This window comes from Pseudochaenichthys georgianus, chromosome 16 (assembly GCF_902827115.2).
Source record: "Pseudochaenichthys georgianus chromosome 16, fPseGeo1.2, whole genome shotgun sequence".
NCBI lineage: Eukaryota > Metazoa > Chordata > Actinopteri > Perciformes > Channichthyidae > Pseudochaenichthys > Pseudochaenichthys georgianus.
In genome coordinates this window covers 27714751-27727800 of record NC_047518.2, presented here as the reverse complement: position 1 = coordinate 27727800, position 13050 = coordinate 27714751, and the positions used below count along the sequence as shown (strand labels likewise).

At 42.6% G+C, this 13050-nt stretch overlaps 1 protein-coding gene across 2 annotated transcripts; it reads right to left on the bottom strand.

Moving 5' to 3' along the window:
• Nucleotides 1-6: 6 nt before the first annotated feature.
• stx17 (syntaxin 17) lies at nucleotides 7-11695 on the bottom strand. 2 transcript variants are annotated; one of them, XM_034101597.2, is made up of 7 exons: nucleotides 11524-11695; nucleotides 10462-10670; nucleotides 9253-9318; nucleotides 6351-6677; nucleotides 5122-5172; nucleotides 3088-3174; nucleotides 7-1120 (listed from the first exon to the last, which is right to left on the bottom strand). In XM_034101597.2, the coding sequence occupies exons 2-7, from the start codon at nucleotides 10582-10584 to the stop codon at nucleotides 878-880; spliced, it is 897 nt and encodes a 298-aa protein (XP_033957488.1). In that variant the 5' UTR covers nucleotides 10585-10670; nucleotides 11524-11695; the 3' UTR covers nucleotides 7-877. The 2 variants fall into 2 exon arrangements, with proteins under 2 accessions (XP_033957488.1, XP_071061974.1); XM_071205873.1 differs by lacking the exon at nucleotides 3088-3174.
• Nucleotides 11696-13050: the final 1355 nt, after the last annotated feature.

Below are 13050 nucleotides of genomic sequence, written 5' to 3'. Positions count from 1 at the left end.
TTCTGTTGGAAAAAAACACATTTTATTTGGCAGAAAACATGGCATGTCAACACAGTGCAGGTTCTTCCTGAAGCGAGCTGGACAGTGGCACTTTGGGAATTGTTGTGCAATTATGCTCTCTCACTTAGCAAGTCTGTAAATATAACCAGTATACTTTATATAAACATTGAAACAAACACGTTACATTAGGCAATGGTTAAACCACAGTGACTCAATGCATAATCATCATTGCTACTGTAGTCTCCGTAGTGCAGCTGTTCACATTAGGATACTATTTCCTGCTTAAAGGAATATGAAGGCATGATCATTGGAGACAAACCCTGGTGAAGGAGCACAATCTGGGACAAAGCCCTTCCTAGTTAGATAGCATTTGACAGAATGGTGGGTAGGCCATCCAGTTATTTTAGCTGGGCCGGCTAAAATGATTGGTCGTGCTTTTAACAGTACTACGGCTTCCACAGATGACATTTTTTTAATGGGATATTCATTGCTATCGGGATGTTAAGAGCATTCCATGGAATATAACAAAGTGTTTCTCGAGCCGGTTTGTCAAACTTACCTACCCCACCTTTAATTGACGACATAAAAAAAAAAAGACATTTCACCAAATCTCACCCAACCACTCGCTTAATAATGTAGTGTAAATAACTGTTTAGTTGCGTTGGGAATACACTGTGTATAAAATGTGGTAAAACCTCTTCACAGACAAACCATTCATACCCGAACATCAACGTGTGTGAGCGGCAACAGAGAAGCCTGATGACGTTACAGCGGGTCTCTTTAAGGCAATGTGACACTGCCGGAGGTCCAGTTAGAGCTCCTAATCGAAGCCTTTAGTGATCAGGCCTGAGGTCAGAGCATGGAAACGACTGTTGGGTCATTTGTCTTTGTGTGTCTCTGGTTCTGGTGGCGGTGCTGTCAGTCGTTTCATCTGTAGATCCACTCTGGCTTTGCGTTGTTTCTGGACCAGGTTTCCGCCTGCGTACCCCAGTACCCCCCCTCCGAGAGCAGCAGCCACCCCTGCTGCTTTCAACCCCACCAGCAGGCCGAGGGGACCCCCCAACACACCGCCCAGCAACGCCCCGGCAACCGGCAGCAGCGCCAACTTGTAGCCCACCGCCTGGAGAGACAGGGAGAAGAGATATAGTTTAGTTTAATTTAACACACGCACACGCACACCTTGGGAGGCATTAGTACTTTGTGATAGAGTTTGGACGCGTCTATCCTTTCATGATCACAAATCCAGCCACGGAAGGATGAATAAAAAAAAAAGAAGAAGACCCAAACAAGCCTGCATGTGTAAATGTAAATCAACACCGCCATAGCTGCTTCAAAGAGTTTTCATTATCTCCATTTAGAGGAAATCAGAGAGATGTGGCCTGGGTGTTATTACGGCTGTTATCATCAGAGTGGAAGGTGCGCTTTGCTGATGACAATTAATGACACACATACACACACACATGCAGGGACACACACGATTAACACTTCACCATTAAATTAATCTAGTTCAAAAGCTAGCATTGCTTGTCCCCACCCCTGTGGCAATTGAGGGAATATTTAATTTAATCTGAGCCGAGTTAAAAGGACTCTGGGCACAGGTTGTGGAGGACGGAGCAATGTGTGTGTGTGTGTGTGTGTGTGTGTGTGTGTGTGTGTGTAACGCTTTATGACCTGATAACAGATTACAAGCTTTCAAACGCGTGGAAACATCTGACATACCTCTCATCTGTTTTATCTCCCCCCCCCCCTCACAGTCTAATGTGCAGCCCACTACATCCAGCAGCAGCGTGACAGAGGTCGACCTTTGTTTGTGTTGCCAATTGGGTGAATTTAAATTAAAATAACCCTTTCAAAAGAATATTTTAATATTTGTGCAATTTATTTTATAAATGTTAGAGCTGCAGCTCACAGTGTCAAAGGTTTTTTCGCCCTTTCATTTCATTCAAAACAGCTGATTTTACCCGACACCAATGGCGGTGAATGGAATCACGCCATAACATTAAATAACAATGAAATGAAATGGAATAGATTTGGTTGAATATCGGGTTTTTTTATGCATTGAACACCACAAAAATATTATCTAATTTGTTCTTTAATGGTGGCAAACATCTCAGTAACCAGGACAACTCAGTATCTGCACGGCTCAATTAATACCACTTTTTTGTAATTGACATAATAACTTTAGGTAGCCTTGGCAGGACTGCGTAATGTTCTGTGCAGTGTTAGTATTTATAGGTTTGTTTCAGCACACAGGAATCTCGACTTGGTGTCGTCTAAGAGTCTGTAATTACAGTGTAATTACTTTAGGCCTCTATTATGTTCCTTAAAGTGTGAGCAAAACACAGATCAAAAAAGACTGCTTCATCTGACACACAAGCCTCTCATCACCAAACAAAATAGTGAAAGTAAAGTTAGAAAAATGTCACAATCCTTGGTAAAAAAAACAGTGTTCACTGGTGTGTCTGTGTTGTACATTAACACCAACAGGTGATTCATTCTCAGTATTACAGGCAAAAGTTCATCATTTCAATTGAGTAATACGTGTGAAGGGCACTGAGTCGTCGTCTCTCTCTCTCTCTCTCTCTCTCTCTCTCTCTCTCTCTCTCTCTCTCTCTCTCTCTCTCTCTCTCTCTCTCTCTCTCTCTCTCTCTCATCCTCTGCTGTCCCCCCTCTCATCCTACCTCTCGATCACTCTTCCTCCCCTCTATCGCTCTCCTCTCTCTATTTCCTTAATTGCAGCTTTCCTCCGTATTCGAGTGGATCAATAGGGACAAACGCTGTGGAATGGCTGGGAGGCAAAGTGCCATCGATCTCCCCATCTCTCAAACATTACACACACACACACACACACACACACACACACACACACACACACACACACACACACACACACACACACACACACACACACACACACACACACACACACACACACACACACACACACACACACACACACACACACACACACACACACACACACACACACACACACACACACACACACACACACACACACACACACACACACACACACACACACACACACACACACACACACACACACACACACACACACACACACACCTTCCCTAGGCTCTTGGTCCCCTCCTCCACGTTGGCAGCGGCTGCGTTGACGTTGTCCTCGATGCTGTCAATCTTCTCCTGCTGGGACTGATGCACAGGGTGAGACACACACAAACACATATTAAAACACACACACAAACACATTCAAGCAGGATCGTTCACACACACACACACACACACACACACACACACACACACACACACACACACACACACACACACACACACACACACACACACACACACACACACACACACACACACACACACACACACACACACACACACACACACACACACACACACACACACACACACACACACACACACACACACACACACACACACACACACACACACACACACACACACACACACACACACACACACACACACACACACACCAACCAACCTGTTGTGGTCTCTATTTTATTTTTGCCTGAACAGATTCTGCTCCATGGCACAAGTTAACACAAGTTGGGTGTGTATGAGTGTGTGTGGAGGCTGTAGGTATATTCAAAGGATTTCACTGGGGGTGGGGTCTGTGTGTGTGTGTGTGTGTGTGTGTGTGTGTGTGTGTGTGTGTGTGTGTGTGTGTGTGTGTGTGTGTGTGTGTGTGTGTGTGTGTGTGTGTGTGTGTGTGTGTGTGTGTGTGTGTGTGTGTGTGTGTGGCATTGTGTAGATCTCATGAAATATTCAGAGTGGCAGCTGTCTCTCTCCATGTGAGGGCTGGATGGACACAGTGACCAAACAACAACCACAAGCGCTGTCCTCGTCCTCCTCCTCCTCCTCCTCCTCCTCCTCCTCCTCCTCCTCCTCCTCCTCCTCTGAGCTAACCCGACATCTTCTGTCTTACTTTCCAAACAGTCCAACATTTAAAGTAATTAATTCCACAATTATATGCAGCAGAAAATCTACAGACAAAAAGTAGGGAGCCATTTCGAGTTATAATCCAAAAAAGGCATTAAACTATACATCACAACTTAACAACTTAATGTTGCATCTCTATTTTTTTAAAGTATATTTATGGGTTTTGGGCAAATCTAGGAAAGAATGAAAGTGATGAATGTGTAATCATGCCTTCATGCAGATGAATTGACAAAACAGTCAACAGGAAATGTATCAATCTGAGCAACGCACCGTAAAGTCATTTAGAACTACAAATAAAAGATTGATAATGAGCTTCATTGCTTATGTTTTATATTATAATATCATATCTTCTGTTTTAATGATCTCAAATTCAATCACAATCCTCTAATAAAACTGAATAAGCAATTAAAAGAGGTTAGTCACATAAGATGCTTTTAAAATCTTCCTTAAATAAAAACAACAAATTATTTCACAATTTAACTCCTGTATTTGTCAGTTTCATATCACATGACCGGCAGATGACTGCCCTCAAAGACACACGAAGAGACACAGAGAGATAAGAACAGAGGGCGGAGCTGACGTGACGCAAACACACACTCAGTATTTCCACTGTGGCGGAGCTGGAATATTACTCCCCTAACGGCGCCTTTCACCCCTGAGACACCACAACAACATGTCTATGCTCTCTCCCCCCCCCCCACGCCTCTGTCTTTTTTTTATTACCCTAACTACATCTCCACTCTCTCACTTTCTTTTCCCCTGTTAATCTCTCCTCCGCTCGGCCGGCCTGCTCCTCTCTCTCCATCCCTGAGGATAGAGTGATAATCTGAGCCGTCTGTTTTCCACCTGCTCCGATGCAGCCATTGTCCCCCACCTCTCCCCCTGTGGAGAACTCGCCATCCTCCCGCAAGTCCTCCCTCTCGCCCTCGACTACTTCTCAATCTCCCCTCCTGCCTGGGCGAAGGGGCCTCTGGGGCCCGAGCAGTCATCCTGAGCCGATGTGTGTAGCCTCCTCTCTCTGAGGAGCCTAACCAGGCAACACAGGCACACGGTCAAACACTACTCACCACTTCCTGGAAACGCTATAGGCTGTCACACTGCTTTTGTTCACAGCTGTGCACACATGTAGAAAGAGAAATGTGAGCGTAGCAGTGGAGTACTCACATGGACGAGCAGCGAGAACTCCGTCACCAAACCACTCAGCTCCTTCAGATCCTGAGAGAGGAAAAAAAATACCGCCTTTATTTTATTGTTAAGCTTAGTTATCACACAAATCTAAAGCTACTGTACGTCCACAGCATGAATACTAAAGTGCGTTGTATGTTTAGCAGTAAATCAGCTAAATAGGGGCATCTGTATGAACAGGTGAGAGGGGTCATCTGCATTAGATGATCTTTCAATAGCAGGAAATAAAGCGCGTAACTATAGCAACATTTAGTACAGCCAAAGTATGGAAACCACCTTGTTGCACTTTGTGTCCCCTGCTTTGATTGACACCTTTTTCACAGAAGATAGGTATTTTTGGGGCCTATATTACGGATGTTTAGAGTTGAACGGGGGAGACAGAGGGGAGGACATTGCCTGAATGTTAGGCCAGCTCGGGATTCGAACCGGCTTAATAGTCATCAGTTTAGGCATATGGGCAGCCAGCTCTAACCACTGAGCTATCCAGCGACATTTAAACACATGAGGAAGAGCAAAGGCGTAAATAATCCAATGGATGTTGGCTGCTTTACTTTCAGGATCCAGGTGTTTTGCCTACTGCCACGACCTACCGGGAAATGTAAAGAGCAACAACAGGGTTTATGTTTTTAGTAATGTGCTTTTACGCCAGCCAATCAAAGTGTCCGCTGTGAAAAACACCCACTGTGTTTCATTTGGCTGAACTCTTTCTTAAGGTCACTTCCATAACTCTTTAGCTGTTGTTTAAGAAACCCTTCATCCTATGCATTTTCTTTCTTTCTTTTTAGGAAGGTAAAAATGGTAGATTTTTCTTTTAGAATAAAACAATTCATTGATAGAGATACGCTTAAAAAGATAAATACATTTTTAATAAAAAGGTTAAAAGTACCTGTTGTCTGTATGTCTTTAATATAAAATGCTATTTTTAGTCAGGGAATAGTTTTGTTGTTTGCTACAGATGAAGCAAGTTGGATGATATCTTACGAGCAAGGCTTTTTGTTTTGTTTTGAAAGTTTAAAGGAGGAGAACCTTTGTCTCGCATACCAACACTATGCTGTACACCTTGAACTCACACATCAAGAATAAGGGACCATAAAACATTCGAGCAGAAAGACACACTAATAACATTAATAAAATCAGATAAGGAGGATAATAATAATATGAAATCCATGTATCCAGTATGAAATCCGGACTGAATGTTTAGTCCCCACCTCTTCCAGGTTGTCCCAGGACTCAGCAGCACTCTGATCAGCAGGGATTTCTGGGAGCTGGAGCTGAATTTGCCTGCCAGACAGCGGCTCCTCACACACATCGTCATCGTCGTGGTAACTGCTGGACACACATCTGTTAGGCTGAGCGGCAGGTGGTGTTTTGGGCGCAGGCTGAGGCACGGGGTTAGAGTGCAGAAGCAGGAAGTCTCTGGCGGCGGCTGACGCCCTGTCTCTGACCGGCTGGACCAGCGCGTCGAGAGCGGGGGCGTCTTCGGCACGGACCCTCATGCACAGCTTCTCCATCTCCCTCATGTTCGCTCTCAACTGCTGCAGGGAGGCAGAGAAGAAGCAGGTTTCTCAGTGAGATCAAGGGTAGAGAAATGTATTGTAAAATGTGAAGACTGCCTGATGGGTCTCTGTTAATAGCAGACTGTTTTGAGCCGTCTCACAGCAAAAACACAGAAGACACAACAAGACATTCCATTTATACCAGTATATATATATATATATATATATATAAAAAACATGGCTCTGAGGTGTTTGTCTTGAAATACCAAACAGATCGTGCATTGCAGCATCCCATAATCCCCTCTGTTTCAGCCCTGTTTCCAAAGTGCTGATTCTCTGTCTGTTACTTCAGATGAAAATAAGGAGCCCCTATCCACGCCCCTCTGAGAGATATTTGGTTAAATAAAACACAATGGTGCTCTAGGAGGAGATTCAGGTGATAAGGTGGGGGGGGGGGTTACCTTGGTTGCTGATTGGCTAATGGTTACACAAGCCAAAACATCGTTATGACATCATAGAGTGGCCAAAATCTGATCAGCTCATTTTCAGACAGGTTTTTATATAAATGGATCCGGACAAAAAGTGAGCGAATCTTTTTTCTGAAACTTCAGAATCTCTTTACACAGAGGGGACATGAAAAGACATGAAAAAGTGGATTTTGCACAATAGGTGACCTTTAAGTAAACAATTTATAAAGAAGGAGATACAGCTTAAATGATCCTAAACTATGAATGTAATAAACATATGTACACATAACCTATTTTAAATCCTTTGAAACATTTCATTCCTGGCCCTTCTGCCCAATTAGAAGTGCTCATGCTGACAGGTTGAGCATCCCAATAAACGGTCCTAGTGATGGAAAATGTGTGTGCGTTGGGGTGTGGGCTTAATAAGGTTCAGATATGAGGCAGGGGACCACGAGGCACGAGCCCCCTCATCGCACCGTGCCCTGAGGGTGACAGGAGGATTACATCCCAGCCATCAGCCCTCCAGACCGCCACCCGCTCTGGGCTCAGGGGGTCAAGGCACTGCCGATAACACACGCTGCTAATTACACAACATGAATAAACATACATGCATACACTGGTCCTCATGTGCATGAAACTGAAAAACACACTGATTATCAGAGAGGCAGTCTGGTCAGGCACCTGTCAGCCCGCAAATTAACCGTGAACGTTTGAAGCTCCAACACACAGACAGACCCACCAAACATATACTCAATAGCAGATATTCATGATAAAACAGCATTACTCCGCTCCTGTCTCACAGTGTGTGCTGAGGCTGCTGCGGTCAAGGTGGGGACACCGAGGCTAGGAAGTAAATGTCAATCATCAAGAAGGGGGAGAGGTTCTTTCTAGGAGGAGGGACAACAGACTAAACAGACTGAAAAACATCTCATATAGACGTATTAGCCGATCTACGATCAATAAAGGGTATGGTTATTACTGGTACTATTGATATAATGGTAATAATACACAGAATAATATCTGGTTAATAATCGTGTACCTCTCCTTTTTTTCCCTTCTGTATGCTGTTATAAAGCTATGGATACAGACTGTTTATTTTTGAGTGCGTTTAATTTGCTAAAAAGGAACAATAACTACAATAACATGAAATTAATCTGACTGATAGAATTATTATTATAACATAATACTATCTTCAGATAATGCAATCATATTTTTGATATAGTGACAGGCAGCCCTCCTTTCTCTTTCTGTCTGCAGACATCTATCCATCTATCCTGCTATGCTATGGAACACCGGCCCACGTGCTGCACACACATCTGGAGCTGAGTAGGCTAACCCTTCTCTGGATTAACACCATGCAGACACGGTAAAGCACTCTGTGTGTGTCCCTGGAGTTGGCAGGGTAATGGTGAGAGGATGGGTTTGTGCCTGTTTGGAGTTATTTCACCTTCGGAGACATGGTGGCTTCCAGGCAAGAACATCCTCTGAGACATTTCACACCCACCATGTGAACAAGACTGCAAGTACTTGAAGACACACACAAAAAATGGTCCATTTGAGGATGGGCAACAGCTCTTTTTTTGCCCTGATTTTGTAAGGCCGAACTTCTATACAGAAAGTTGATTTATTTATAATAAACAGATCCAGTCCTGGTATGTATTTCATAAGTTATTGTAGTATAGGCTTTTTAAGGAAATGTATAAAATGTTTTTTTAAATGAACAGATTTGACTGATTTAATCGATAGTTTTAATCGCATCTCTTTGCTCTCAACCGATAGTGTCAATGTTTTGTACCAAAGTGACAATTCTCTCGATCTCCCCATCCCCCACACATATCAGATCATCAGGACACACACACACACACACACACACACACACACACACACACACACACACACACACACACACACACACACACACACACACACACACACACACACACACACACACACACACACACACACACACACACACACACACACACACACACACACACACACACACACACAGAGTTATTTTGTTTTACAGTGTTATGTAAGTATGTATGTTAAGCGTCTTTGAGCATTAGGAAAAGCGCTACAAAAATCCCATGTATTATTATTATTATTATTATTATTATTATTATTATTATTATATTATATTATACCTGCACAGTTCTGCTGGCATTGATGTGCTCCAGATGAAGCCGGTCCCATTGTTGGCTCTGTTGGAACTGTAAAAATAAAGGAGAAACTGTTATCCATGTGAGGACCGGAAGTGAGAATGTGGATGTGAGAGTGGGATCATGTATCCAGCCAGGGGGGTATACTGCGAAGCAGGATTTTCGCTTAGCCGGCTAAATTCAGGGAAAACTCCGGCTTTCCGGTCATCCGAAGCTGGTTCTCTTTTTAGCAGGCTAGATCTCCATGGTAATATATGCTTAGCGGCTAACCTGGTCGGGACCAGGTTAGGTTGCAGGCTAAGAGCTCAACTCAGTGAAAGCACCGCCTGCTGACCAATCAGAGCTCAGTGTGCGGAGTTTAAAGCGATCAAGTCATATTACAGGAGAAAGGAAATACAGAAAAACTGCCGTCGCAGGAAAGACGGCCGGCAAAAATCACCGACTGTGTGAACGTGAACATTAATAGAATATCACCTCCATCTTCAGAGCAATCTGACTATTATAACATTAGCGTTAAGAAAGCTTACTTAAATATCGGCCACAACATAAGTAACCGGATCAGAGTACATTAAGTACAGTCCGCGGCATATCACTTCATAATGTATCACATATCTCCTTATCTGAGTCAGCTGAGCCGTATCTGGCCGTGCAACACTCACAGTGTCACATACTGTATGCAGAAGGATTATTTTAAGCAACACATAAGTTGACGAAACACTCGAGACAAATGTAATTGAAGTCAGATCGTGTTTTAGACGGGGCAGTGATATCATAAACCTGTTAATGTACGCATTCAAACACTTTTTCTTTTGCCAGCTGTATTCACCTTGCAGGTGCAGCTCTGTGGCTTTGATCCTGGATAAAGTGTTTAAGTCATGGATGTTTAAAGTTTAACTTCTTCATTTTTGACTAGTATTAAAGTTCACTTTTCATTCAGGAAGTATGACGCTGCGCTGTCAGTGCGCTTCTCCATGTTTGTGATTGGTCGAATGCTCCAGATACCACCCCTTTCATGTGAACGTGCACCTAACTAGATAGGACACGGCTGGCTTGAGCGATCCACTTGATAACCAGCGTCGTAGTACAGTTTAGCGAGAGCGCGTATGTTTTGGATTAGGCCAACCGGCTAACTCAAACATATCCAGGTTAGGTTGAACCAGGTTCGCAGTATAGGCCCCAGATCTCATCCGTCACCTTCAGTATGTTGTTGTGGTGTTTCTGCAGCCTCTCCAGGTCCGTGGGCAGAGCCACTTTAATGAACTTGTGGATCGGTGCCTCCAAGCGCCTCAGAGTCAGCTTGCTGCCTTCCTCTGCCATGTGTCCTGCTGACTGCCCACAGCCAATACCTCTTTGTAACTTAGACACGGCACCTGCTCAGCCTTATCTCACTGCCCCCACAGACACTGTAAATAGAGTATGATTTTATTAAATATGTAAATCAAATGAATAAACTCTGTGACACATGCAAGTCTGCCCACATATCTCAAATTGGAACCTCCCTAAGACTACAAATATTTGTCTTGCCTACATCCTTTCAGTGAAAAGAGAAACTGAAGTATCACTTGCATGACACACTGACAGTTTAACATATACACAGAAATAATAAATGTATCGGTAAATTAGTCAACAGCAAATTAAATGAAATATTTGTCAAATATTCATATGTTGTGCCTTATCTGTTTTATATCGTATCGCATTGAAAGACTTTGGATATGAAAAACTGGGGCAGACATTTTGTATTACTTGACATGTTGTCGATTTAAATGACAGAAATGTATTATTATTATTATTATTATGTACTTGTAGAAAAACAATCCCCAGATTTAACAACAATGCTAATAATTGTTAGCAGCAGCAGCTCATAATAATGCTTTAAGACAATGTTACTCCTACTGTAGAGTTAACTGAGGGCTATTTTAATGGCTTAAGAAGCAATGTAAGTTTACCAGACTAGTTACCAATTATAGAAGTCAAGATAACTGTTTATTCGAGTAGAAGTGGTTACATCTCTTAACTCAGCTGTGTTTTTAGACACCTGAATGGAAATTGATAATGCTTAGAGACATACAGTTTGACAAAAGCTGAAGCTAAATGACCGGGCTAGCATGTCATTAGCTAATAGCTTAGTAATGAAGGTTATTTAGCTAATACTTGTCTAAGATGTTAGCTAGCTCACTCATTAGCCCGAAAATAATGAAATACCAGTCTACTACAGAAAACGATAAAGAAAGTTAAAGGTTATATGGCGACACTTACCCCTGAAATTATCACTTCAAGATATATTTTATATTCACTAAGGACTGACTCGAACCTCCATACTGTTTACAAGATTGACTATTTTCTTGTTTAGAGCAAAGCTTTCTGTTTTGTTCTGAATCTGCTGTTTGTAAACAACTCTCCTCGCAGTGCGTCCATGAAAAGTTTCCGACCTCCACCAGCAGCCGCAGCACATTGTGTTCCTGATCGCTGTACCACGACAAGACATTTCTAAAAGAATAAATAAATACATGAATATGGACAACGATACAATAATAAGAACATATTTATATCTATAGTAATTATATTTGAAGGTAAAGCATATAAAAGAAGATAAAAATAGTACTGGATCAGAATACACAAATAACACCAGACCAGTGGATTACACACTCAGAATGCTTTCATCAGAAGTTAATTTAATATTAAATGTATATGTAATGGGTTGAAACTACGTTGTTTGTGATTCACATGTACATTTCTTAGGCTTATTTCTTGATTCTCTTCCACACTTAATACTATAAAATCGAAATAAATTAACCAGACTAAATACATGTATTAGAATTAAAGGATTATATAGGCCTATGTCTTTATCATATTGCAACAGTACTTGATCTTAATGAAGAGAAATAAAAGACGTATCAACAATTCCCATTCATCTGTAAACACACCTATACGTCACACATATCTGACTAAGATTATAGCAGAGATAAGTGATTGGATTTATTTAGACACATGTGGATACGTTTTCTTTTATCTTATAAACAGCATCAATCCTGCGGAATAAAAAAAAAGTGTTTTTGTTTGTGTTTTGTTTGGGAGATAATTGTTGGGGTTCCCCCTCTTCTACTCTGAGATCAGCCTGTGTGAGTGGGTATATTGCATGCTTCAACTCCTCTTCTTCGACACCTTTTACCTTTGACATTTAGGCCAACACCCCACACACTCTTCCTTCAGCGGATGCTCCACGCGAGGGGCCGCAGTGAAACAAACAGTCCCTAGCTAAAGAGGATTTCCCCTAGTGATGTACACATGTTCTGTGTGTGTCTGTGTGTGTCTTTGTGTGTGTGTGTGTGTGTGTGTGTGTGTGTGTGTGTGTGTGTGTGTGTGTGTGTGTGTGTGTGTGTGTCTGTCTGTCCACTTCCAGGGGACTCCCAGTGTTGCAGACTGAGGGGGAAGAACAGTCAGACAGTACAAATCTAAATAGCAAATCATCAGAAATGTCAAGGTTCAAAGTGTGGTTCATGTGTGTGTGGTTCATGTGTGTGTGGTTCATGTGTGTGTGGTTCATGTGTGTGTGTGTGTGTGTGTGTGTGTGTGTGTGTGTGTGTGTGTGTGTGTGTGTGTGTGTGTGTGTGTGTGTGTGTGTGTGTGAGTGAGTGAGTGAGTTTGTGTGTGCGGGTGCGCACTCAGGTGCCCTTCATTTCAGTATAATCCAGGAAGTAAGTCAGCAGGAGTGGAAGGCAGCAGGAAGCCCCGTTCACTTCTTACTTCCTGCATCTTACTGTTCTTTAGTGCAGGTGTGATCAA

Bases quoted from the DNA above. Each gene is read 5' to 3' on its own strand.
- stx17 (XM_034101597.2), bottom strand. From the start codon at position 10,584: ATGGCAGAGGAAGGCAGCAAGCTGACTCTGAGGCGCTTGGAGGCACCG. The intron at 9,319-10,461 runs GTGACGGATGAG...TTATTTTTACAG, and splicing joins ACCACAACAACATACTGAAG to TTCCAACAGAGCCAACAATG. The intron at 6,678-9,252 runs GTATAATATAAT...GCCTCCCTGCAG, and splicing joins ATGCCAGCAGAACTGTGCAG to CAGTTGAGAGCGAACATGAG.